This window comes from Bombina bombina, chromosome 3 (genome assembly GCF_027579735.1).
Source record: "Bombina bombina isolate aBomBom1 chromosome 3, aBomBom1.pri, whole genome shotgun sequence".
Taxonomy (NCBI): Eukaryota; Metazoa; Chordata; class Amphibia; order Anura; family Bombinatoridae; genus Bombina; species Bombina bombina.
In genome coordinates, this window is record NC_069501.1 from 216,246,112 (window position 1) to 216,272,580 (window position 26,469).

General features: G+C 38.6%; 1 protein-coding gene across 2 annotated transcripts in view; it reads right to left on the reverse strand.

Annotated features, from left to right (window-relative positions):
- The window catches only part of GOSR1 (golgi SNAP receptor complex member 1), a 322,620-nt gene that overhangs the window by 282,325 nt on the left and 13,826 nt on the right, over positions 1-26,469 (reverse strand). For both annotated transcript variants that reach the window (XM_053706135.1, XM_053706134.1), the window contains exons 3-4: positions 20,801-20,888; positions 14,605-14,712 (exon numbers count right to left, since the gene is read on the reverse strand). In XM_053706135.1, coding sequence (XP_053562110.1) covers positions 14,605-14,712; positions 20,801-20,888 — 196 coding nt within the window. The remainder of the gene's footprint in view (positions 1-14,604; positions 14,713-20,800; positions 20,889-26,469) is intronic.

Consider the following 26,469-nt stretch of genomic DNA (forward strand, 5'->3'; position numbering starts at 1 on the left):
AGCGTTTTCCCCTTGAAAGGAATGTTAAGCAATTTGTTCTTGGAAGACGCATCCGCTGACCAAGATTTTAGCCAAAGCGCACTGCGCGCCACAATAGCAAAACCAGAATTTTTCGCCGCTAACCTAGCCAATTGCAAAGTGGCGTCTAGGGTGAAAGAATTAGCCAATTTGAGAGCATGAATTCTGTCCATAATCTCCTCATAAGAAGAATTTTTATTGAGCGCCTTTTCTAGTTCATCGAACCAGAAACACGCTGCTGTAGTGACAGGAACAATGCATGAAATTGGTTGTAGAAGGTAACCTTGCTGAACAAACATCTTTTTAAGCAAACCCTCTAATTTTTTATCCATAGGATCTTTGAAAGCACAACTATCTTCTATGGGTATAGTGGTGCGTTTGTTTAGAGTAGAAACCGCCCCCTCGACCTTGGGGACTGTCTGCCACAAGTCCTTTCTGGGGTCGACCATAGGAAACAATTTCTTAAATATGGGGGGGAGGGACGAAAGGTATACCGGGCCTTTCCCATTCTTTATTTACAATGTCCACCACCCGCTTGGGTATAGGAAAAGCTTCGGGGGGCCCCGGGACCTCTAGGAACTTGTACATTTTACATAATTTCTCTGGAATGACCAAATTCTCACAATCATCCAGAGTAGATAACACCTCCTTAAGCAGAGCGCGGAGATGTTCCAATTTAAATTTAAATGTAATCACATCAGGTTCAGCTTGTTGAGAAATTTTCCCTGAATCTGAAATTTCTCCCTCAGACAAAACCTCCCTGGCCCCCTCAGACTGGTGTAGGGGCACTTCAGAACCAATATCATCAGCGTCCTCATGCTCTTCAGTATTTTCTAAAACAGAGCAGTCGCGCTTTCGCTGATAAGTGGGCATTTTGGCTAAAATGTTTTTGATAGAATTATCCATTACAGCCGTTAATTGTTGCATAGTAAGGAGTATTGGCGCACTAGATGTACTAGGGGCCTCCTGTGTGGGCAAGACTGGTGTAGACGAAGGAGGGGATGATGCAGTACCATGCTTACTCCCCTCACTTGAGGAATCATCTTGGGCATCATTTTCTCTAAATTTTGTGTCACATAAATCACATCTATTTAAATGAGAAGGAACCTTGGCTTCCCCACATACAGAACACAGTCTATCTGGTAGTTCAGACATGTTAAACAGGCATAAACTTGATAAAGTACAAAAAACGTTTTAAAATAAAACCGTTACTGTCACTTTAAATTTTAAACTGAACACACTTTATTACTGCAAATGTGAAAAAGTATGAAGGAATTGTCCAAAATTTCACCACAGTGTCTTAAAGCCTTAAAAGTATTGCACACCAAATTTGGAAGCTTTAACCCTTAAAATAACGGAACCGGAGCCGTTTTTATATTTAACCCCTTTACAGTCCCTGGTATCTGCTTTGCTGAGACCCAACCAAGCCCAAAGGGGAATACGATACCAAATGACGCCTTCAGAAAGTCTTTTCTATGTATCAGAGCTCCTCACACATGCATCTGCATATCATGCTTCCCAAAAACAAGTGCGCAATAGAGGCGCGAAAATGAGACTCTGCCTATGATTAGGGAAAGCCCCTAGAGAATAAGGTGTCCAATACAGTGCCTGCCGGTTATTTTACATAGTTCCCAAGATTAAAATAATTCCTCAAGGCTATGGAGTATAAAATATGCTTATATATAAATCGTTTTAGCCCAGAAATGTCTACAGTCTTAAAAGCCCTTGTGAAGCCCTTTTTTTCTTTATGTAATAAAAATGGCTTACCGGATCCCATAGGGAAAATGACAGCTTCCAGCATTACATCGTCTTGTTAGAAATGTGTCATACCTCAAGCAGCAAAAGTCTGCTCACTGTTTCCCCCAACTGAAGTTAATTCCTCTCAACAGTCCTGTGTGGAAACAGCCATCGATTTTAGTAACGGTTGCTAAAATCATTTTCCTCTTACAAACAGAAATCTTCATCTCTTTTCTGTTTCAGAGTAAATAGTACATACCAGCACTATTTTAAAATAACAAACTCTTGAATGAATAATAAAAACTACAGTTAAACACCAAAAAACTCTAAGCCATCTGCGTGGAGATGTTGCCTGTACAACGGCAAAGAGAATGACTGGGGAAGGCGGAGCCTAGGAGGGATCATGTGACCAGCTTTGCTGGGCTCTTTGCCATTTCCTGTTGGGGAAGAGAATATCCCACAAGTAAGGATGACGCCGTGGACCGGACACACCTATGTTGGAGAAATCTGTGTTTACTAAGATATCCTTAAATAGACAACATGTTTATATTTAAGCTAACCATCCTTAGATAGAAATAAAACCTGAATAGAGAACGTTACTATAGGTACACATTATAATTGTTGAATTCATTTAGGCCATTGGGGTATACAGTATTAAGCAGATGTATCCAGCGACATTCTGCCTTCAGTAGTGAATCTTCAAGATTGCCCCCTCTGATGCCTAAAGAAATTTTCTGAAGAACAGAAAATTTAAAGTGATTCTGTTGACTTTTGTGTTTTAATAAGAAATGTTTTGCAACACTAGTGGTCTTTTTTCCATTTTGTTGGTCTTTTTCTGCATTTTTAATGTTATTTTTGTGTTCTAGTATTCTGACTCTTGCTTCTCTCTGTTCTAGGTAGAGCCAGAGGGACCTTGCTAACGAGAGAAGGAATCAGATTTTTGTTCCATGTTTTGATTAAATGGACGAAGAACAATTAGAAGCCTTAGCCTTACCCCTAAACATCTTGTCCCGAGGAAGAAAAACCCCTTTAATACCGGTAACAGTAGAAATAATAATCTAAATCAAAGCTGACCACCTTCTTTCCTTGAAAAGAAAAAGATAAAAGTCTAGATATAGACATCATATTAGCAGACCATGACTTTAACCATAAAGCTCTTTTGGAAAGAACTGCCAAAAGACATACACTTGCCATTAACCTTAATGATGTCAAATACAGCATCACAAATCAACGAATTAGGAAAATGTAATCAATACTATAAAGGTTAAAAAAAATCTTCACTAAAAGAATCATTAGAAAACTGCAAAAGCAATAGAAACAGCTGGCCTAAATAAGTAACCTGCTTGCAAAAAAAAAAAGACCTTCTATGAAAGGGATTATAACTTTCTATATAAAAGGGCCCTTAAAAGAAGTATTATCTTCCAAAGGAATTGAAGTACATTTAGCCAGAGTAGAAATGGTCCCAACTTCCTTAGGGGCAGTTTCCAAAGATCAATAGTAGAATCAGGTAGAGGATACAATTGTTTAACCTTGCAGAAGGATTAAAATGATTACCTGGCTTAGACCATTCGCTAGAAACTATCTCAGAGACAGCATCAGGGACAGGAGAAACCTCAGGGGTTTTAACCAAAGGCTTAAAGATATCATCTAAACAACTAGTTGATTTATCATCAGTTACCTTAGGATATTTAACCTCTAAAGTAAGCAAAACCTCCTTTAAAAGTGAATAAATATGTTCAACTTTAAACAAAAGAGAGGAAGATTCTGGTTCATGATCAGAGGAAGACCCCTGATCATCAGAAAAAAAAACTCTCCTTCTAAAGACTCATCAGAAATATTAACAGTAGCATCAGCTTCAATAGGTTTAAAACTAGTAGAAGGCAAATTAAGAACTGACATTTTACGCTTACTTGATGGTGGCATAACTACCAACATTTCAGAAATCGTTGAACGGATAAAGTCCTTTACACCAGGTGTAAAGTCAGATGAACTTTCCTATAAAAAAAACAAACCGGAGCATTAATACCCTTAGAAGCAGGAGCAGCATTAGATTGGTCTTAATGCATAAAAGAATTTTAAGGTGTGCGTTACATAAATGTTTACAATAAACAGTGATAGGAAAGTGTTCAGTGGTCCCAGCTTCTACAGGAAAAAAATAGAAAATGTTAATAACTGAACAGTTAAATCCCCACAAAAAGAGCTCTTAAGGGAAAACTTACGTCCTCCAAAAAGTAGCTCTTCAAAATCTTACCAGGCCAATTGCAATAATACAAAATGAAAAAAGAAGAGGGAAACAAACTCCACATCCGACAGCTGTATAGGGAGTAAGTGTGAAACTCGACAGCAAATAAAGAAAAAAAAGCACCAAAGCCAGATGTGCGCAACCCAAAGGACATACGTGGGCACACCCAAAAGCTGATGCACTAAAAAACAAAATTATTATTTATTATTATTATCGGTTATTTGTAGCAGCGCTATAAACAAAGGGGGAGTACAAAAAAACAATTATAGGGGTCAAATGGGTAGAGGGCCCTGCCAAGAGTTGCACTGTTGTAGTCAGCTCTTAAGAAGGTGATCTACAAACAGCTGGACTCTTAGGCTTACATACTAATGGGGTTCAGGGGATAGCAATGGAGGAGTGGAACTGGTATAAAGTAAGGTTAGCATAGGTTGTATGCATCCCTGAACAGTAGAGTCTTTAGGGGGCGCATGAAGCTGTCAAAACTAGGACAGAGTCTTGTGGGGCGAGGCAGAAAGTTCCACAAAATGGGAGCCTGTCTGGAGAAGTCCTGTAAACGGGAGTGCAATGAAGTAACCAGAGAGGAGGAGAGAAGGAGGTCATGAGCAGAGAGAAGGAGGTCATGAGCAGAGCGAAGGGGACAGGAGGGAGAGTATCTGGAGATAAGGTCTGAGATATAGGGGGGAGCAGTGCAGTTGAGGGCTTTGTATGTTAGAGTGAGAATTTTGTGTTTGATCCTAGAGGCAAGAGGAAGCCAGTGAAGGGATTAGCAGATGAAGAGCAACGTGTAAGGAAGATGAGTCTGGCAGGGGCATTCATTATGGATTGTAAAGGAGCTAGGCAGCAGGTGGGGAGACCAGAGAGGACAGAGTTGCAGTAATTGAGGCGGGAAAGAATAAGAGTGGATTAAAATCTTAGTCGTGTCTTGTGTAAGGAAGTGTTCAAATTTAGAGAGATATTTTTAAGGTGGAAGCGGCAGGCTTTAGCCAAGGACTGAATGTGAGGAGTGAACGAAGGATCGGAGTCAAATGTGACCCGGAGACATCGGGCATGCAGGGTAGGGGTAATGATGGAGTTGTCGACAGAGAGATTGGGGTGGAGATTTTTGAAGAAGGGGGAAAGTGAGCTCAGTTTTGGAGAGATTTAGCTTGAGGTAATGAGGACATCCAGGAAGAGATGTGAGAAAGACAGTTAGTGACACGGGTTAGCAAGGAAGGAGATAGGACTGGTGCAGAGAAGTAGATTTGGGTGTCGTTGGCATACAAATGATATTGGAAACCGTGGGACTTTATTAGGGAACCTAGTGATGACATGTAGATTGAGAAGATAAGGGGACAGAGTCTTGCGGTACTACGACAGAAAGTGGTGATGGGGCAGAGGAGGCCCCAGAGAAGGCTACACTAAAGGTACGGTTTGAGAGGTAGGAAGAGAGCCACGAAAGGGCTGTGTCACAGATGCCGAAGGATTGGAGGGTTTGGAGCAAAAAAGAGGGTGGTCAACAGTGTCAAAGGCAGCGGACAGATCAAGGAGGATAAGCAGAGAGAAGTGGCCTTTTGATTTTGCTGTAAGTAGGTCGTTGGTAACCTTAACAATAGCCGTTTCTGTGGAGTGATGGGGACGAAATCCAGATTGCAGAGGGTCAAGAAGGGAGTTTAACGTAAGGAAATTGGATAGGCGTGCATATACTAGTTTTTCAAGAAGCTTTGAGGCAAGAGGGAGGAGAGAAATAGGGCGGTAGTTGGATGGGGAGGTAGGATCAAGGGAATTTTTTTTGAGGATAGGTGTGACCTGTGAATGTTTCAGCGATGAGGGAAATATACCGGTGTTGAGGGAGAGGTTGAAAATGTGTGTTAGTATAGGGGTAAGGGAAGCAGAGAGGGAGGGGAGTAGCTGTGAGGGGATAGGGTCAAGGGGACAGGTAGTGAGGTGAGAGCGCAGTATAAGTGCCGAAACTTCTTCCTCAGTAACAGGGGAGAATGAGCTAAGTTTAAGGTTATGTGGGTTGTGGTTGAGTGAGAGCATTTGAGGGGGGGGAGAGAATGGAATTATGTTGAGAGCTGATTTCATTTCTGATGGAGTCAATTTTGTTATTGAAGTGGCTGGCAAAGTCTTGAGCTGACAGAGAAGTTGTATTAGGAGGTGGGGGAGGGCGGAGGAGAGTATTGAAAGTGGAGAACAGACGTTTTGAGTTTGAAGAAAGATTAGAGATAAGAGTAGAGAAGTAGTGTTTCTTATGGAGATTAAGGGCACAATAGTAGCAGTTCAAGATGAATTTGTAATGAAGAAAATCAGCTGAACTCCTAGATTTTCTCCAGTGCCGTTCAGCAGTACGGAACATCTGCGTAGGTACCGTGTCAGAGGAGTATGCCAGGGCTGAGGATGAGTGAATGATTTCCAAGCAATGGTAAGAGGGGCGAGATTGTCAAGGACGGATATAAAGGGTGGAATTATAGTGGCAGATAGATTGTTCAGGGCAGGAAAAGGAGGAGAAGGAGGAGAGGAGAGATTTGAGGGAATTAGCAAGCTGTTGCTGATATAAAGACATAATGCTTCTGTGAAGTTTGGTGTGAGGAGTAGAAGGAGGGAGAGTTGTAGGAAGGGATGATATGTTGCAAGTAGGATGATGGTGGTCAAAAAGAGGAAAGGGGGAGTTTGTGAAGTTTGAGAGAGTCCATCAATAGCTAAAGATCAGGTCAAGAGAGAGTGACCGTCTATGTGAGTGGGAGAATCAGTCCATTGTGACAGACCGAAAGAGGAAGTGAGTTGCAGAAGTTGTTTTGCAGATGAGGCAGTGGGATTGTCAAGATGGATGTTGAAGCTGCCAAGAATGAGGGCAGGGGTGTCTGAGGAAAGGAAATAAGGTACCCAGGCAGCCAAGTGATCTAGAAATTGAGTTGAGGAGCCAAGGGGTCAGTAAATGACTGCAACATGTACAGAGAGAGGGGAGAATAAGCAAATCATGTGGGTTTCGAATGAGGGAAATGTGAGGGAAGAGATGGGATGTATTTGTTGAAAGGTGCAGCGAGAGGAAAGTAAAATACCTACACCACCTCCTTGTCTATTACCAGACCTAGGAATGTGGCTGAAGTGGAGACCCCCATGTGACAGAGCAGCAGTGGATGCTGTGTCTAGGGGAGAGAGCCAGGTTTTTGTTAGGGCCAGAAGGTTGAGGGAGCGGGAGATGAAGAGGTCATGTATAGATGTTAGCTTGTTGCAAACGGAACAAGAGTTCCAGAGTGTGCAAGTGAAAGGGGTAGTGGCTATTGATGCAAGAGGAATGTGAGTAAGGTTTGCAGAGTTTTGTTTTCTGAGTCTATGGGACGGTACACATGGATGTGCACGGCTTGGCAGTGGTTGGGGACCAGGATTAGGGGAGATGTCACCAGCAGTAAGTAAAAGCAAGAGGGAGAGTGACATGAGATGAGATTCAGATTTGCAGTAGTGAGACTGCTTTTGAGACAAGCTGAAGGGGTAGAGAGAGAGTGTTTAGGAATAGGTAAAGTTCATGAGTACAAAAGTAAGGCGAGTTTAAGAGAGATGGACTAATGAACAGTGCAGGTGGAGAGGGAGAAGGAGTAATTGAATAATGTAGTTTGTTATAGAGACAAGAGGTAGCAAAAAGGAATATGAATATATTGAGCAGTTTTACAAAATTGGGAACCAGTTAAACACATAAGACACAGAATTACAGTAGCAATTGCATAAGAAAACAAAAAGGTATATGAAACATATTACAGAAGTACTTGCCTTATGTCTTGCCCCTTGCCTAATCCTTATATAATTCTAATGTTAATTCCTCACTTATAAAATGTTCACTTTGAAAATGTGAACATATGTTGTTATAGCAATGCCCAGTACAATGCACAGCCCAGACTAGTGTGAAATATACGCAGGCAGGGCAGTCAGCTGAGTCCACTAAATTTAGTTGATTGCTAATCAAAGACAATTGGAAAGTTAGATTCTGGTCTTAATGCATGTGGAAAAAACATGACATGCACAAATTATAGGGCTTATATACTTTAACCCAGCGAGCAAACCCAAAGGCCGATGCGTGGGAAAAACGACATGCAAAAAAAAAAAAATCTGTCCTTGGGCGAGATATATATATATATATATATATATATATATATATATATATATATATATATATATATATATATATATATATATATATATATATATATATATATATATATATATATATATATATATATATATATATATATATATAGATATAGATAATCTATATATATATATATAGATAGATAGATATCTATATATATATATATATATATAGATAGATAGATATCTATCTCTATCTATCTATAGATATATATATATATATATATATATATATATATATAGATATATGTAGATATATATAGATAGATATATATATATATATATAGATATATATAGATATAGATATATATATATATATATAGATATATATAGATATATATATATATATATATATAGATATATATATATATATAGATATATATATATATATATATAGATATATATATATATATATATATATATATATATATAACAGAATTTATGTTTACCTGATAAATTACTTTCTCCAACGGTGTGTCCGGTCCACGGCGTCATCCTTACTTGTGGGATATTCTCCTCCCCAACAGGAAATGGCAAAGAGCCCAGCAAAGCTGGTCACATGATCCCTCCTAGGCTCCGCCTACCCCAGTCATTCGACCGACGTTAAGGAGGAATATTTGCATAGGAGAAATCATATGGTACCGTGGTGACTGTAGTTAAAGAAAATAAAATATCAGACCTGATTAAAAAAACCAGGGCGGGCCGTGGACCGGACACACCGTTGGAGAAAGTAATTTATCAGGTAAACATAAATTCTGTTTTCTCCAACATAGGTGTGTCCGGTCCACGGCGTCATCCTTACTTGTGGGAACCAATACCAAAGCTTTAGGACACGGATGAAGGGAGGGAGCAAATCAGGTCACCTAAATGGAAGGCACCACGGCTTGCAAAACCTTTCTCCCAAAAATAGCCTCAGAAGAAGCAAAAGTATCAAACTTGTAAAATTTGGTAAAAGTGTGCAGTGAAGACCAAGTCGCTGCCCTACATATCTGATCAACAGAAGCCTCGTTCTTGAAGGCCCATGTGGAAGCCACAGCCCTAGTGGAATGAGCTGTGATTCTTTCGGGAGGCTGCCGTCCGGCAGTCTCGTAAGCCAATCTGATGATGCTTTTAATCCAAAAAGAGAGAGAGGTAGAAGTTGCTTTTTGACCTCTCCTTTTACCGGAATAAACAACAAACAAGGAAGATGTTTGTCTAAAATCCTTTGTAGCATCTAAATAGAATTTTAGAGCGCGAACAACATCCAAATTGTGCAACAAACGTTCCTTCTTTGAAACTGGTTTCGGACACAGAGAAGGTACGATAATCTCCTGGTTAATGTTTTTGTTAGAAACAACTTTCGGAAGAAAACCAGGTTTAGTACGCAAAACCACCTTATCTGCATGGAACACCAGATAAGGAGGAGAACACTGCAGAGCAGATAATTCTGAAACTCTTCTAGCAGAAGAAATTGCAACCAAAAACAAAACTTTCCAAGATAATAATTTAATATCAACGGAATGCAAGGGTTCAAACGGAACCCCCTGAAGAACTGAAAGAACTAAATTGAGACTCCAGGGAGGAGTCAAAGGTTTGTAAACAGGCTTGATTCTAACCAGAGCCTGAACAAAGGCTTGAACATCTGGCACAGCTGCCAGCTTTTTGTGAAGTAACACCGACAAGGCGGAAATCTGTCCCTTCAGGGAACTTGCAGATAATCCTTTTTCCAATCCTTCTTGAAGGAAGGATAGAATCCTAGGAATCTTAACCTTGTCCCAAGGGAATCCTTTAGATTCACACCAACAGATATATTTTTTCCAAATCTTGTGGTAAATCTTTCGAGTTACAGGCTTTCTGGCCTGAACAAGAGTATCGATAACAGAATCTGAGAATCCTCGCTTCGATAAAATCAAGCGTTCAATCTCCAAGCAGTCAGCTGGAGTGAAACCAGATTCGGATGTTCGAACGGACCCTGAACAAGAAGGTCTCGTCTCAAAGGTAGCTTCCAAGGTGGAGCCGATGACATATTCACCAGATCTGCATACCAAGTCCTGCGTGGCCACGCAGGAGCTATCAAGATCACCGACGCCCTCTCCTGATTGATCCTGGCTACCAGCCTGGGGATGAGAGGAAACGGCGGGAACACATAAGCTAGTTTGAAGGTCCAAGGTGCTACTAGTGCATCCACTAGAGCCGCCTTGGGATCCCTGGATCTGGACCCGTAGCAAGGAACTTTGAAGTTCTGACGAGAGGCCATTAGATCCATGTCTGGAATGCCCCACAGCTGAGTGACTTGGGCAAAGATTTCCGGATGGAGTTCCCACTCCCCCGGATGCCATGTCTGACGACTCAGAAAATCCGCTTCCCAATTTTCCACTCCTGGGATGTGGATAGCAGACAGGTGGCAGGAGTGAGACTCCGCCCATAGAATGATTTTGGTCACTTCTTCCATCGCTAGGGAACTCCTTGTTCCCCCCTGATGGTTGATGTACGCAACAGTCGTCATGTTGTCTGATTGAAACCGTATGAACTTGGTCCTCGCTAGCTGAGGCCAAGCCTTGAGAGCATTGAATATCGCTCTCAGTTCCAGAATATTTATCGGTAGAAGAGATTCTTCCCGAGACCAAAGACCCTGAGCTTTCAGGGATCCCCAGACCGCGCCCCAGCCCATCAGACTGGCGTCGGTCGTGACAATGACCCACTCTGGTCTGCGGAATGTCATCCCTTGTGACAGGTTGTTCAGGGACAGCCACCAACGGAGTGAGTCTCTGGTCCTCTGATTTACTTGTATCTTTGGAGACAAGTCTGTATAGTCCCCATTCCACTGACTGAGCATGCACAGTTGTAATGGTCTTAGATGAATGCGCGCAAAAGGAACTATGTCCATTGCCGCTACCATCAACCCGATCACTTCCATGCACTGAGCTATGGAAGGAAGAGGAACGGAATGAAGTATCCGACAAGAGTCTAGAAGTTTTGTTTTTCTGGCCTCTGTTAGAAAAATCCTCATTTCTAAGGAGTCTATAATTGTTCCCAAGAAGGGAACCCTTGTTGACGGGGATAGAGAACTCTTTTCCACGTTCACTTTCCAGCCGTGAGATCTGAGAAAGGCCAGGACGATGTCCGTGTGAGCCTTTGCTTGAGGAAGGGACGACGCTTGAATCAGAATGTCGTCCAGGTAAGGTACTACTGCAATGCCCCTTGGTCTTAGCACCGCTAGAAGGGACCCTAGTACCTTTGTGAAAATCCTTGGAGCAGTGGCTAATCCGAAAGGAAGCGCCACGAACTGGTAATGTTTGTCCAGGAATGCAAACCTTAGGAACCGATGATGTTCCTTGTGGATAGGAATATGTAGATACGCATCCTTTAAATCCACCGTGGTCATGAATTGACCTTCCTGGATGGAAGGAAGAATAGTTCGAATGGTTTCCATCTTGAACGATGGAACCTTGAGAAACTTGTTTAAGATCTTGAGATCTAAGATTGGTCTGAACGTTCCCTCTTTTTTGGGAACTATGAACAGATTGGAGTAGAACCCCATCCCTTGTTCTCTTAATGGAACAGGATGAATCACTCCCATTTTTAACAGCTAAAAAACTCTAAGCCATCTCCGTGGAGATGTTGCCTGTACAACGGCAAAGAGAATGACTGGGGTAGGCGGAGCCTAGGAGGGATCATGTGACCAGCTTTGCTGGGCTCTTTGCCATTTCCTGTTGGGGAGGAGAATATCCCACAAGTAAGGATGACGCCGTGGACCGGACACACCTATGTTGGAGAAATATATATAGATATATAGATATATATAGATATATATATATATATAGATATATATATAGATATATATAGATATATATAGATATATATAGATATATATAGATATATATAGATATATATAGATATATATATATATATATATATATAGATATAGATATATACAGGTATACCCCGCTCATACAGCGGGTTAGGGACTGGAGCCCCGCTGTAAAGTGAAAACCGCCTTAAAGTGAAACAAGGCAGTTTTAGCGTTCTTTTCAGTGTTTAAAATCTTAAAAACATGTTTGAACCAACATATATTAGGGGTGCAATAGTGCTACGTTTAGTTTAACACTAGCACAGCAAGTATTCAATTAGTATTCAATAAATACTGTACCTGTAAAATAGTGACAATTACTGTAGTAAAATTTACCTAACTATAGCACTGAGACACAGATTGCACTGCAATGCAGTTAACATTGAACCAAGCATAACAAAATGGTGCCAGACACTTTTCTTGCAATATCACAATGATTACAGCACTGTTTCAAAATCCTTGGAGGTTGAACTTCAGCTCCACAAAGCGCTGTATTAGCGAAGCGCTGTAAAGTGAAGCGCTGTAAAGTGAGGTATACCTGTATATAGATATAGATATATATATATATATAGATATAGATATATAGATATATATATACATATACACACATCATTAAAAAAAAATACTATTTACCAACAGACACTCATCTACTGTAAAAACCAGTAGAAAGCCAAACCAGTGCTAAAAATTATCAGCAGAGGATATGAATATACTGAAGACCCAGCAGGAGGAGGCAAGAGACAAGTCCCTGCAACACCCGTGGAAGGCTTGTGACTAATTTCCCATGAGGTCACAAATGAGATACTACCCATACTACATATACATCACTCTGAAAAACACTGCACTCTGAGGGGAAATGGGCATCAACGCAATCTTAGAACCCCTCTCACTGAAGAATCACAAGCACATCTTCATTCTTCACCTTCCTCTAACAGAGGCACAGACAAAACTAGTTTACCAGCAAGTTTTATAAAGCTCTTGGGGTTTGGGAATCTGTCTCAACTAGTGGTAGGGAAGAGTGGACTCTTACCACTTGTATGAAAAAGAAATTTTTTGTGTTTCATACCCCATTTTGGGAATTACATGCCAAAAAAATAGTCATATTTGTCTTTATAGTATGAGTTGATTAGCTTTCCTGATACATTAGTGATGAGTAGGAAACATCTATTTTAATAATTTCATAGCAATGCAACCATTTTTTTTTATCATCATCATGCAGGTTTCTGTCTTTATTGGAGGAACAATATATATGGTTTACATTAGTTTTTCCCTGTATTAATGTGCTTTTCAGTGTTCTTTTTTCCCTTGAATGAGTGAAGTTCAATGTCTTCAAATTTGACAATTACAGGGATTATTTGTATAAAGCTTGTGGTGTCCCCAGTATCTTAGTCTTCTATCTTTTTAAAGGGTTAATGTATTGGCATGAAAAGACTTTCACTACAAGCCATGCATTATCTGCTGTTCAGCGGTAAGGTATCAGAAGGTTTTGTTAAATTACAAAGCGGAGTGCCCCACATTTAACTAATGATATCATGAATGCTGACATTTCATTTCATCTTTAAAAGTGCTTTAAATGAAAATAATTGATCCATACATCAAAAAGACATGATACAGATTTTTGGCTAACAATGTGCCATTGTGTCTTTGCCAGTGCTGCCCCTTGCAATAGCAGTGCACACCAGCCATTATCCTATATTAGGATGCATAAATATGAATGAAAAACTACAAAAAAAAAGTGAAAATGTATAGAACAGGCTCGTCCAAACTAAAACCAGAAACCAAAATTCAGTCCATCAAAACATTTTTTTCCATGAACACATTCCTATAACTGAATATTGTATACAAAAGAAACAGGGATATATTTAGAATTAATTTCATATTTTATAAGAAAATTATGTACAAGTAATTTTGGGGGGTAAACCTTTTTGTGTGTCTGATTATAAACACACATAAGCAAAAACAATGGCATATATTGCTCTAGACAGAGTACAGCCATTTTAAGGTTTTTCAATAGTACAGAGAAGTTTTTTGTTTTTCTTAGTCATATTCCTATAATTCGATCTTTTGCTTTCCATGAGGAAATTATTTCAGTATGGCTTCTCAAAAGACATGGCTAAACAGAACTACTTTTTTTTTTTTGATAAATAACATTCTCTAATTCATTTAAGCTCATAATTTCATCACTAGCGACACATAGTTAAAGTACTGTTTTAAGAGTGAAAATTGTTGCTGATCCAGTCAGTATCACTAGTAGCACAGCTGGGATAGAGCATATCATTTTATCACTATAAAGGCCCGTTAATATGCTTTTTTTTAAATTCATAATTTTTCAGGAAACTATTTAAATGTACCTGTGCACAAAATAACCAGACTACAGACATATTCTACCATTTGATCTGTGTAATATTTTAATTGCATCATTTAAATGTATGTTTATACAGGAAATTATTCATGCAGATAACTAACATTTTCTTAAGCTATGGTTTATGGTGGTATTTTTGTTTTTTATCGCTATACTGGTCCTTTAACCAAATACAATTTGAGATGACAATGTTGAATTAAATGTAATCTTAATGCAACATTTCTATGTTTTTCTAAAATGATCTTACCCCAGAAGTCATACATTAAGGATATAGCTCTATTCGTAATTACAAATTACCTGCAAAATATCTCTGTGCCTCTGTAACGTGTGCATCAATGCAGCATTTACGGAAGTTACACCAGCTGTACTGCTGTATTCTGCCATTTTATCATTTACCAATGTAAGCTGAAAGAAAAAAAAACCAATTTATTCTTACCTGAAAAAAATCAAATTTATTTCATGGTGGTGAGAGTCCATGACCCATTACTCCTGGGATTGAACTCCTGGCTTCTAGGAGGAGGCAAAGATTCCCAAAACACCAAGAGCGCTTTATCCCTTTCACCCAAGGTGCAAAGTATATTGGGTGGGGCTTATGGAGAATGAGGATGGTTAGAGTCCACAAGCCATTACTCCTGGGAACGGATACCCAAATAATTTTGGGCAGGACAAAAAATTTTTAAAAAAAGGCAGGAACCTATTTTCTAGACAAAAATATGAAAGTGGTAGAAATTAGTAAAGGTATGTAAGGATGACCATGTTGCTGCCTTGCAAATTCGTTCAATAGAAGCCTCATTTTTAAAAACAAATTAGAGGATTGTCTAAAATACTTTTTTAGACTGTTAGTAGAATTTTTAAAGCTCACGCTATTCTAATTATGTAGACGTTTTTGAGGTTTATGACACAGAGGGAACTCCAATTTCCTATTGATGTTATCTGAAGTAACTACTTTTGGTAAAAAAACGTCAAACTTAGTTCTTTAAGGGACATTCCAGCGCAAAAATGCCAGCCTTTCACTTTTGAAGAGGATTTTTTGCAATATACATGTATTAGCAAAAATGCTTCTAGTAAAAGTTATAGTTGTTTCATGAGTGTATTTAAGTATGCTCCGTGCACCAGCATTTTAAACACAGCACTTGCTCAGAAAGCTTCAAGTACTTATATTATCTGGTAATGACTCAATGTTTTTATTGCCGATATGATACAAGCCCCCACTGGCCCTCTGAGCAGCTGCAGTATTTAAAATGCTGGTGCAATGACAATATCTAGCAATGCTTCACATGCACGTACAGAGAAAAATGTTAACACTAAAACAGTGATAACTTTTGATAGAAGCATTTTGGCCAGCATATCTATACTGTAAATAAGTTTCCATACAACAATGTAATTCATCGTGCATTTCAATTTTGACCAGAATGCCCCTTTAAAACCACTTTATCCTGATGAAAAACAAGATAAGGAGGCTCACAAAAAAGAGCAGACAATGCATAAACTCTTCTGGCAGAAGATTTTACTAAAAGGAACAAGAACTTCGAAGACAGAAGGTGAAAGTCCAAACTATGCCTAGGCTCAAAAGAGAGAGACCTGCAAAACTCTAAGAAACAAATTAAGGTTCCAAGGTGGATAAATTGGTTTAGTCAATGGTCTTATCTTTACAAAAGCTTGAACAAAGATCTGAATGTCATGAAGGATGTTTAGCAATTTTCTTGTGGTATAATACTCAGAGTATAAATCTGGCCCTTTAAAGAGCAAGCAGAAAAAACCTTATCTAAACCCTCTTGTAAAAAATTAAGAATTTCAGGAATTCTAAAGGAATGCCAGCTACAATCTTGTTTTTCACACAGGAAAGAAAAACTTTCCAAATCTTGTGATAGAGTTTTATAGTAATGGGTTTCTGGCTTAATTTAAAATTTTTCAACTACAGCATCAGAAAAACCTGTTTTAAAATTAGGCGCTCAATCTCCAAGCTTTCAAGTTGAGAGACACATTCTTTTTGCTCTTACTTGAAGGAGGCATAGCCTCCAACATTTCAGAAATTGTAGAGTGCACAAAATCCTTAAAGGGACACTGAACCCAATTTTTTTTCTTTCGCGATTCAGATAGAGCATGCAATTTTAAGCAACTTTCTAATTTACTACTATAATCAATTTTTCTTCGTTTTCTTGCTATCTTTATTTGCAAAAGAAGACATCTAAGGTTTTTTTTGGTTCAGAACCATGGACAGCACTTTTTTATTGGTGGATGAATGTATCCACCAATCAGCAAGAACAATCCAGGGTGTTCACAAAAAATGGGCCGGCATCTAAACTTACATTCTTGCATTTCAAATAAAGATACCAATGAGAATGAAGACATTTTGATAATAGGAGTAAATTAGAAAGTTTCTTAAAATTGCATGCTCTATCTGAATCACGAAAGAAAACATTTGGGTTCAGTGTACCTTTAAATACTGGAGCAAACTTGCATTTCAGCCAATTAGTGCTGACTCGTGCATAACTCCTCAGGAGTAAGCACAATGTTATCTGTATGGCACCCATTAAGTAGCACTGTCTAGCTGTGAAAAGCTAATACAATTCACAGATAAAAGGTGGCCTTCAAGGGCTTAGTAATCAGCATTTGAGCCTACCTAAGTTTAGCATTCAACAAAGAATACCAAGAGAACAAAGCAAATTTGATAAAAGTAAATTGGAAAATTGATTAAAATTAAATGACCTATCTGAATCATGAAACTGTATCTCTCTCTATACATACTGTATATAAAATGTCAGACAGTGTGCACTTCAGAACTTGAATCCAACTGCCTAGGGTGCAGCAAAAAATGAATATATAGCATGAGAGAAGCGCACTCCACAGGTCTTGCACATATTAAAGTGACCTTTCTTGCAAGACCTGTGGAGTGCGCTTCTCTCATGCTATAAATAGTAAAAAGTTGCCTTCCATGTTTTGTATATGTCTAGGGTGATTACATATGCCTGTGCACCCTTCCCTTGTTCGCAGTTTGTTTGGATTTGAAAGCTTGCATTGTGTGGCTGTTTTAGGGTCCCAGGTATTGGAAAGGACCTTGACGAGGTACCTGGGCTTGTCCCATTTGGCCAGATGCGGTAACTAACCTTTCCATTTTTGCTTTTAAATCTTAGCTGAGAGCTTGTGAGTGAGTGCTGGGTTTTCTCTGTGTGTTGCATTAATTTGTTTTGTAATTTTCCCTATGGTTCTTGCACCCAGACCTGATTGGGGTTAACTGCCTGTGACTCTGGGGACAGCACAGCTTCCTTTGAGTGCCAGTGGCACCCAGGGCTGAGCATGTTGCAGGGTCATGGGATGTGTACCCGGTCCGGTATGAGAGTGCAGTTCCCTTCCATGTTTTGTATATGTCTAGGGTGATTACATATGCCTGTGCACCCTTCCCTTGTTCCCAGTTTGTTTGGATTTGAAAGCTTGCATTGTGTGGCTGTTTTAGGGTCCCAGGTATTGGAAAGGACCTTGACGAGGTACCTGGGCTTGTCCCATTTGGCCAGATGCGGTAACTAACCTTTCCATTTTTGCTTTTAAATCTTAGCTGAGAGCTTGTAAGTGAGTGCTAGGTTTTCTCTGTGTGATATATATATATATATATATATATATCCATCTATCTGAGTATGACAATCTTACCACCTCCACACTGATATGTGATACAGGTAGCTATGGCCACTGCTGCACACAAGTACCTCAGAAGTGCAGAAGAAAGTGCCAAAACTGTCATCTGCCCATAATAAAAAATATTAAGAAGAGCAGCGCGCCAACACAAATCAAGAGCGCTACTCCGAAGCGGAAAGGAAAAGGCGGTGCACGCTAAGATGGAATACGCTAAAACACAACAGACAATCCCGCACAAAAAAAGCACTAACAGCCGTGGTGTACAGGAAACAAATTAAAAGTGTCACATGCTAAGTAACGCTAAAGAAAGTGTATAAAACATATAAAAATAATAAAAAGTTAAATCTTTGTAACAAACATTTTAGTAAAAACTTGTCACATAGAGAATCTTGTCCTCCCAACAGTTTAGAGTTAGACTAATAATGTAAGAAGCCTAGTGAAAGTGTGCAAAGTCTGTAACAATGTGTATAATGAATAGTCCCCTGGCTATGTTGCACTATAATAAATATGTAATTGCTAATAGCCTGTGGGATATGAGAGTACAAAAATTATTATTTTACTTACCTGATATCCACTCACTCTGTGCTTACAAGATTTAGGTATGACTGCTTCCAGTAGAAAGCTAATCCTAGTGCTGTTTACGTCAAAGCAGAGTATCTAATTGTGGAGTATATCGACGAACCAACAGGAGGAGGCTAAGGGACAGGTTCCCTTGACACCTGTGGCAGGTTGGTGAAAAACTCCTCACTGGGAGTTGTGTCCCTACCCAATACTCCATTCATTTTTCTGTCTCTTAGTAGCAGCTTTTTGAGGGGGGAAATGGGCCTCAAAACGGTCTACGGACCCCTCTCAATGAAGAATCTGGAGCACCTAAATTCTTCACTTTCCTCCTGTGGAGGCAAAGATAAGACTGCCATACCAGACAGGTGAGAGGGATTAAGTGCTCTTGGAGTTTTGGGAATCTTTGCCTCTGCCTAGTGGCCAGGAGTTGAATCCCAGGAGTAATGGATTGTGGACTCTAACAACCTTATAAAAGAAAAAAACTTTATTTTTAAATAAAACATAACATTAGATTAGAAGCTAATACTTAATGATCTAAGCAATTAGATATAGAACGACTACAATCTATTATATTATTCATTTAAATTAGCTGATCTTAAAACAAAATAAAATGGCAGTTTAAGCCTGCATATATTACTCTTTAATATATATTATTAACAGAATGAAGTAGCAAAGTTTTTGCGTTAGTTATCTCCAACTGTCTGCTAAATTGTATAATCTTTATATCACATGCGTCTGCAGAAAATCAAAGATTTATGCATATCTTATTTTATGCACCAAGTGCGGCATATCATATCATATGCATGGGTTCTTCCCAGGACATATTTAATGGGCACATCACCCAGTTGATTTTAATGACCATCTGGCTAACATTTAAGTCAATACTAAAGGGACTGTAAACGTTCATCTTAATTCACTAATAATATGCACTTGAAGTTATTAAATTAATATTTACCTTAGATTGCAGAGCATAAGCGCTACTTGTAAAATGAAGCTAAAAACTTTACATAATTTGAAATTCACTATCCGCCCATGCAGCCCGAGATTTTTTTTCATGGTCAGTGATGCAGGGAGGTTATGTCAATCATTTATTTATTTTTTACGCCCATTTTCCAAACCAAAGTGTGCATTTCCACATCCTCTGCGCATGCGCAATACTTACCACTCAAACTCAAAACAGAATCTCAATGCACAACGAAGCATTGAGATTCTGTGTATATGGCTGTTGGATAGTTTGAGTGTGCATGCTCACGGCAAGAGGGAACGCGCACTGTCAAAATTAGAGAAGACGGACGTTCGCTCCACTGTTGGCTGCAGGGGCAATGATGGCAACTGTTGAAAAAAAAGCTTCGGTTTCGTAGACGGCCAGAAGATGCGTTTTTGGGCAAGTATGAAATAAACACTTCCACTACTCTTTTGCTCTGCGAACTTGTACTTAGCTATAGTAAAAATATTAAACTTATTATAGTGGCTATTATGTAGTAATGTTTACTGTCCCTTTAAGCTAAAATTAGTTAATTTTTTAATGCTTGTAGACAAAATAATTATTAAATCAATTTATGTGTAATCCTGTAATTAATTTGTGATTTGGATAGCTGAAATAACATTTACAAATAACATAAAATGTTATTATTTTGCACAGTATTACACCACCCCCACCTGGCTGGCAACATTTTCTGATGTCTTACAAATCAGGTTGACCTTAATCTAATAAACTTTAATACTACAGTGAGGGCTGTATTGCTACTTTCTACTAGGTTTGGGGAAGTCACAGGGTCATCAAACCTCTGGTATAGTTGTTCCAAAATAAAATATTAGCTTTGACTTACAGAATTTGTTGTGCATTCACTGAAGGAAGTTAAAAACCTTTTCACAGCAGTAAATATATTATAAGACCTTTTCTTAGAGAGAACGAATTTGAAATAGTCAATAAAAGAAATAAATGTTCTTGTACTGTACAACAGGCAAACATTTGTAAGATTTCAGAAGAAAAAAAATATTTAAAAGTAAGGAGGAGCCTCGAATAATAATTTTTGTACATTTTTAAATTTAAAAAAAAAAATGCCAACACACAATGGGATATAGTAGAAGAGTAACAAGCTGAACGAGAAACAGATGGTCTGGTGACCCTATCAGAAAGCTTTAGCTTTAGACCATTTTTGCTTAAATAAAAAACACTTTTGCAGAGTTATCTTTTTATCATTAATAAATTAAGTTGATTTTTGTTGACTTGAATTATGCAATTTGTTAATAAAATCTTAGAACTATTTTCAAAATTGCGTACAGATAATTCATTTACTACCTTTGCCAGAAGCTGCTCAATCTCCACAGCCATAGTTTCAAACATGTGGTCCTGACTTGATCCATTTAGTAATGGAGTCGTATCAGAGCTGTAAATAAACAAAACACAAAAAGAAAACAATACCATCAGAAAATATATACAGTAGTTTTGTATAAATATATTTATCTAAAGATCACTGACAACATTTCTCCCAAATAAAAATATTGTCATTTAAAGCATGTATTTGCAGAAAATGACAATTGGTCAAACTCTCAAAGATAAAGTGTTTATAGACCTTGAATAATGTAAAGAAAACAAGTAAATATTAATTTTTAAACAACACAATACTAATATTTTAACTTAGTCAAAAGTAAAAAAAATCAACATTTGGTGAAATAACCCTGATTGTCACAGCTTTCATGGGTCTTGGCATGCTCTCCACCAGTCTTTCATATTGCTGTTGGGTGACTATGCCACTCCTGGCACAACAATTCAAGCAGCTCGGCTTTGTATTATGGCTTATGGATCTATTTTCCTCTTGATCACATCCCTGATATTTTCAATGGGGTTTTAGGTCTGGAGATTGGACTGGCAATGGCAGGATCCTGATTTAGTGGTCCTCATTCCACATCTTGATTGACCTGGCTGTGTGACATGGAGCATGGTCCTTCAGGAAAAAAATAATCTTCAGGGTTGGAGAACATTGTCAGAAGGAAGCAGGATTTTTTCCAGGATAACCTTGTATGTGGCTTGATTCATGCGTCCTTTACAAGGAGAAATCTGCCCAATTCCAACCTTGTTGAAGCACCCCCAGATTATTACCAATACTCCACTAAATTTCAAATTCAATTTTTGTAGGCCTCTCCAGGTCTCTGTCTAATCAGTTTTGCGCAAAACTGAAAATTGGACTTATCTGAGAAGATGACCTTACTCCAGTCCTCTATGGTCCAATCATTATGGTCTTTTGCAAAGCTCAGCCTGGCTCTTCTTCGCTTCTCACTAATGAAGGGCTATTTTCTAGCTTTGCATAACTTCAGCCCTACCTGTAGAAGACCTGTTTGAACAGTCCTCGCCATGCACTTCACTGCAGCTGCCATTCTTTTTGTAAGTCACTTGATGTCATCCTAAGATTGTTGAGTGACATTTTCAATGAGTTACCGGTCATCCTGGGAAGTGGAGAGTTGCTTTCACCCTCTGCCGGTCTCTATCTTTGTTGTCTGTTTGACCTTGTTCTTATGAACCACCATCTTTGAAATTTTAAGGATGAAGCCATCTAATACTTACCGTTTCCCTCTGTCAGTAAAGACAGAATTTAACCCTTCTTTTCCTCACTCAAAACTTTTCTTTTCAACTCTTTTGGCATGGTCCTCATTAAATAAGATGTGGTTCAGATGATCACCTATAATCAGTACCTTATTAGGTAGAAACACATTAGTCAAACACATTAGTCAAAAAGATAAACTCCCAAAAGCATAAATGATTATTGCCATAGAGAATAAAATTATAGCAAACAGTGTAGGCTGAGGTTAAGCACTATGCACAAGCACCTTAAGTAAAACCATTGTGGAAATTTTTGTTCGATATACATTAAAAAGTCACACGAAGTCTATACAGACACAAACGCACGGATAAGTGAAAGACAAGGGAAGGAGTGACGTCATCTGACATGTTTCACGCAGGTTGGCGCCAACCGGCATGAAACGCGTCAGATGTCACTCCTTCCCTTGTATCGCCCGGGACATTAAGTTTTGGGTGTCGGGCAGCAAGTATTTTTTTTAAAAAAAAGAAAGAAAAAAAAAAGCCTGACGGGCAAGCTGGGCTGCAGACTCATTCATCCAAACGCAGCTGTACTGACAAAGATATACTAAATGCTAAACAAATAAACTTTATTACAATTATTAAAAATAGACTACCTGTCTACAGCAGGGCTTGACCACGGCTCTGGCGCTGGGAGAAAGCAGGGAACACTGCCGCACCTGATCCTGTACTGCCTTTGAGTAAAAGTTGTGTGACTTTATCTGCGCAAAAAAAAATCTCCCTTTCTGAACATAAGATTGCAGCTGTGGCTGGGCTTCTAAATGAAGGTTAACCATTATCATGTGAGATGAAAAATGCTTTCTTTTAGTTGCCACTGTTCTGACAGATTTTCTTACTGCGTCTACTTACGGTGCAATTTGCATGCGCAAACCTAATTCACAGCGTTCCACAGATGGTCTTAAAACATGCAATTACATTGGTTTCCTTATGCGCACATACTTAGGCGCAGGGTAGGAAAATCTGACAGTGGCGACATGAGCGCATATGGAGTATGGTGGTAGGAAATTTCAGTGGAGTGGTCTGTAAGATCGTCCTACGTGTTGATTAGAAACCGTTTGCACACACGGTAGGAAAATCTGACAGAACACCAGGTTAATGCCCCTCCCCCTTCAGTGCGTGTTCTGTGAACAGGGATCATAAAGACAGGTTTCTAGTCTCTTATTTCTGCTTTTTTACTATTACTGCTTGCATTGTTTTTTACATTAATAATTTTACTCCGTTCTTTTAGTAATATTACTGCTATAAAACAGAGGGGTAAAAAAAAAAATAAAAAAAAAATAGATGTCTGTTTTACTAAAGATCTATTAAATCTCACAACAGGTTTAGATGTTAAAATTAAAGAGGTGCCCCCTTCTAAAATAATTTGCAATAAAAAACAAGTTTCTGTATTTGTATGCCAAGTAGCATAAATATATGCTTCTAGGAAGCTACTAGACATTGCTAACGTCTACACACATCTACAGGCAGTTTTGCCTGGTATTTTACCGGGCAAATTTACTCAAAGAGATATTACTCTAATAAACACGGACACTAATGATACGGTTACTGACAAGAACATTTTTACTCTGAAAACCTACAGTGGAGGAAAAACATCAAGCAGTTTCCTTCATTCGGGTCTTAACCCACAAAACAGCCGCTGGGATAAGACAAGTACAGGAGACTTATTCTTAAAGGGACAGTCTAGGCCAAAATAAACTTTCATGATTCAGATAGAGCATGTAATTTTAAACAATTTTCCAATTTACTTTTATCACCAATTTTGCTTTGTTCTTTTGGTATTCTTAGTTGAAAGCTTAACCTAGGCGGTTCATATGCTAATTTCTTAGACCTTGAAGCCCACCTCTTTCAGATTGCATTTTAACAGTTTTTCACCACTAGAGGGTGTTAGTTCACATATTTCATATAGATAACACTGTGCTCGTGCACGTGAAGTAATCTGGGAGCAGGCACTGATTGGCTAGACTGCAAGTCTGTCAAAATAACTGAAAAAAGGGGCAGTTTGCAGAGGCTTAGATACAAGATAATCACAGAGGTTAAAAGTATATTATTATAACTGTGTTGGTTATGCAAAACTGGGAAATGGGTAATAAAGGGATTATCTTTTAAAACAATAAAAATTCTGGTGTAGACTGTCCCTTTAACCTAGTTCAACAGTCGGCACAAGTAACAGAGGATTCCTTGACTCTCTGAACACTCATCTCTAAAAACACCGCCTTTAGGAGATACGGTCACTGACCGCACAAATTGATTTCTCCAGGATTATTCGTGGAGTACCTGTTCAGAGGGAAATTTACCTACCAATTTTCCCCCGATATAAGAGCAGAGTTTCAAACACACGGTCACTGACCATAAGACAAACTGGCCAACCAGCTCATCTGCAGTCCCCCACAATGGTGCGGACCCCCCCCATTTTTGCTGACATCTATTCTACAAAGGAAAGGAATAAGTGCACCATTGGTCACGGACCTACAGGACCTTTCTGTGTTAAACAACACAAAAGTACATACCAGCCTGGATAACAAAAGCAAGTGTATCCTGTTTTCTGATAATTATCAGCAAAATATCAGCTAACTAAGCACCCAAAAGTGAGTAAAAACACAAGAGTACTTTCTTGCTCTCAATCCCCCTGATAAACGTATAAAGACGCTAAAATACACATCACTTTGTACCTGCTAATCTCCTAATTTAAGACTATAGTTTTCCAACGGACCTTCATATTTGTCACTTTAAATTCGATCATTTGATTGTTCACTGTATCATCCCTTGTACTGTATAAATATCTCAGTCGGCATTTATTTAGTATTTTTTTAACCAATATTTGGAAAGTCATATTAATCATATTTACTGTTTGTTAAGGATTGGCCATATCCGCTACTTATAGATACTTTTTAAAACTTATCTCATGGTTTTATCTATGTGTTTACTCCAATAAATTTTGCAATTTCTGTATCCTCAGTTTGATCATTTGAGGGGGGTTTTAGCTGGATTTCATTCCTTGTATTTTGAATTTTATATTTTGAATTTTGCTAATTTGAAAACATTTTACCCACTTATTGTATTTTGCTACCGTGAGCAAACATCTATAGATTACACCTTCCATTTCCTTTAAGGATAATAGACTTTACATTATCTCTAAAGTTAGGGGTTTGTTTTTGGAATAGTCTCTTTGGCGCTCCCTTTTTATCCTTTTTGTAGCATAAATGTATATAGCAGTTACTAGAAGCACAAGGACAAAAGGTAAACCTGGGTAGCATGAAAATTGTGCTGCACCACTGTACAATGTGCTGTTAAATTCCCATCACATATCTATGATACCTTGTGCTATCCCCAGTCCCCCTCTCATACTGTTCACCGTTTTATTTAATTTTTGATTTAGAGTATTAAAAATAATAATGGTATGGATGACTGCATTTTGTTTAATTTTCTAAACCTGATAATGCAGTATCTAGAGCCAGTTTCAATTTTATAACTTTGAAAACAATCCTTTTGTAATCTTTTTAAAAATCTCCACTACTTGTAGTAAAAGAGATATTGGTGATAAAATTACACTAGGGTGTGTTAGGAACAGAGCCTTTCTACAGAAATGTAGTGCATCTACTTTACAAACAGTATTTCAAAGTTTTCTGCTTAAAATTAAAGTGAAGCATTTGTTCACTTGTGTGACCAACTCTAATCTTATAATGCAATAAAGAGGGTTTTCTCTCTGGTCATTTGACCAAAATGGAATAAAAAAAAAAAAAAAGATAGTGAATACTGAGTAAACGTAAAGTACTGTTGGACAGAAATGAGTGCCAGGGGACTGATATTCAGTGTGAATTCAGGGTGAATAATAAAGGGAATGCTTTCAGTTTAGACAGAGGTTCAGTACTAAAGAGAAAAATAAAATATTAGTACTTGACAACAGAGAGTAGCGTCTAGATGAGCAATTACTTGTAAGTGTGAGATAAAGTGGATGTGTACCTGCAACAAGGTGAGATTAGATGTGATGATAAAACCGGGAGAAAAAAAAGGTGTGTGTGTGACTGTGTATCTCACAGAACTTGTGTATATAGGGAATATTTTGCGTGCCAGGACGAGTAGATTGTTATGAGGGACAAGTAGATTGGGCTACCACTTTACACACACACAGGTAGCCCTCTGTTTACATACATACTGTATATTATACACATATATATATACACATATACACATACACACCATAATATATATACATACATATACACACACTATAATCAGGGCTCAAAAATTCCACTCGCCAACGGCGAGGGGAATTTAAGCAGTGGCGAGTAAGTTTCCATCCTTACTTAGCGACTATCAGTTTCTATCGGGCAGCAAGCAGGGAGGAACTCATGCGTTACACTCTTTCCCAGGCA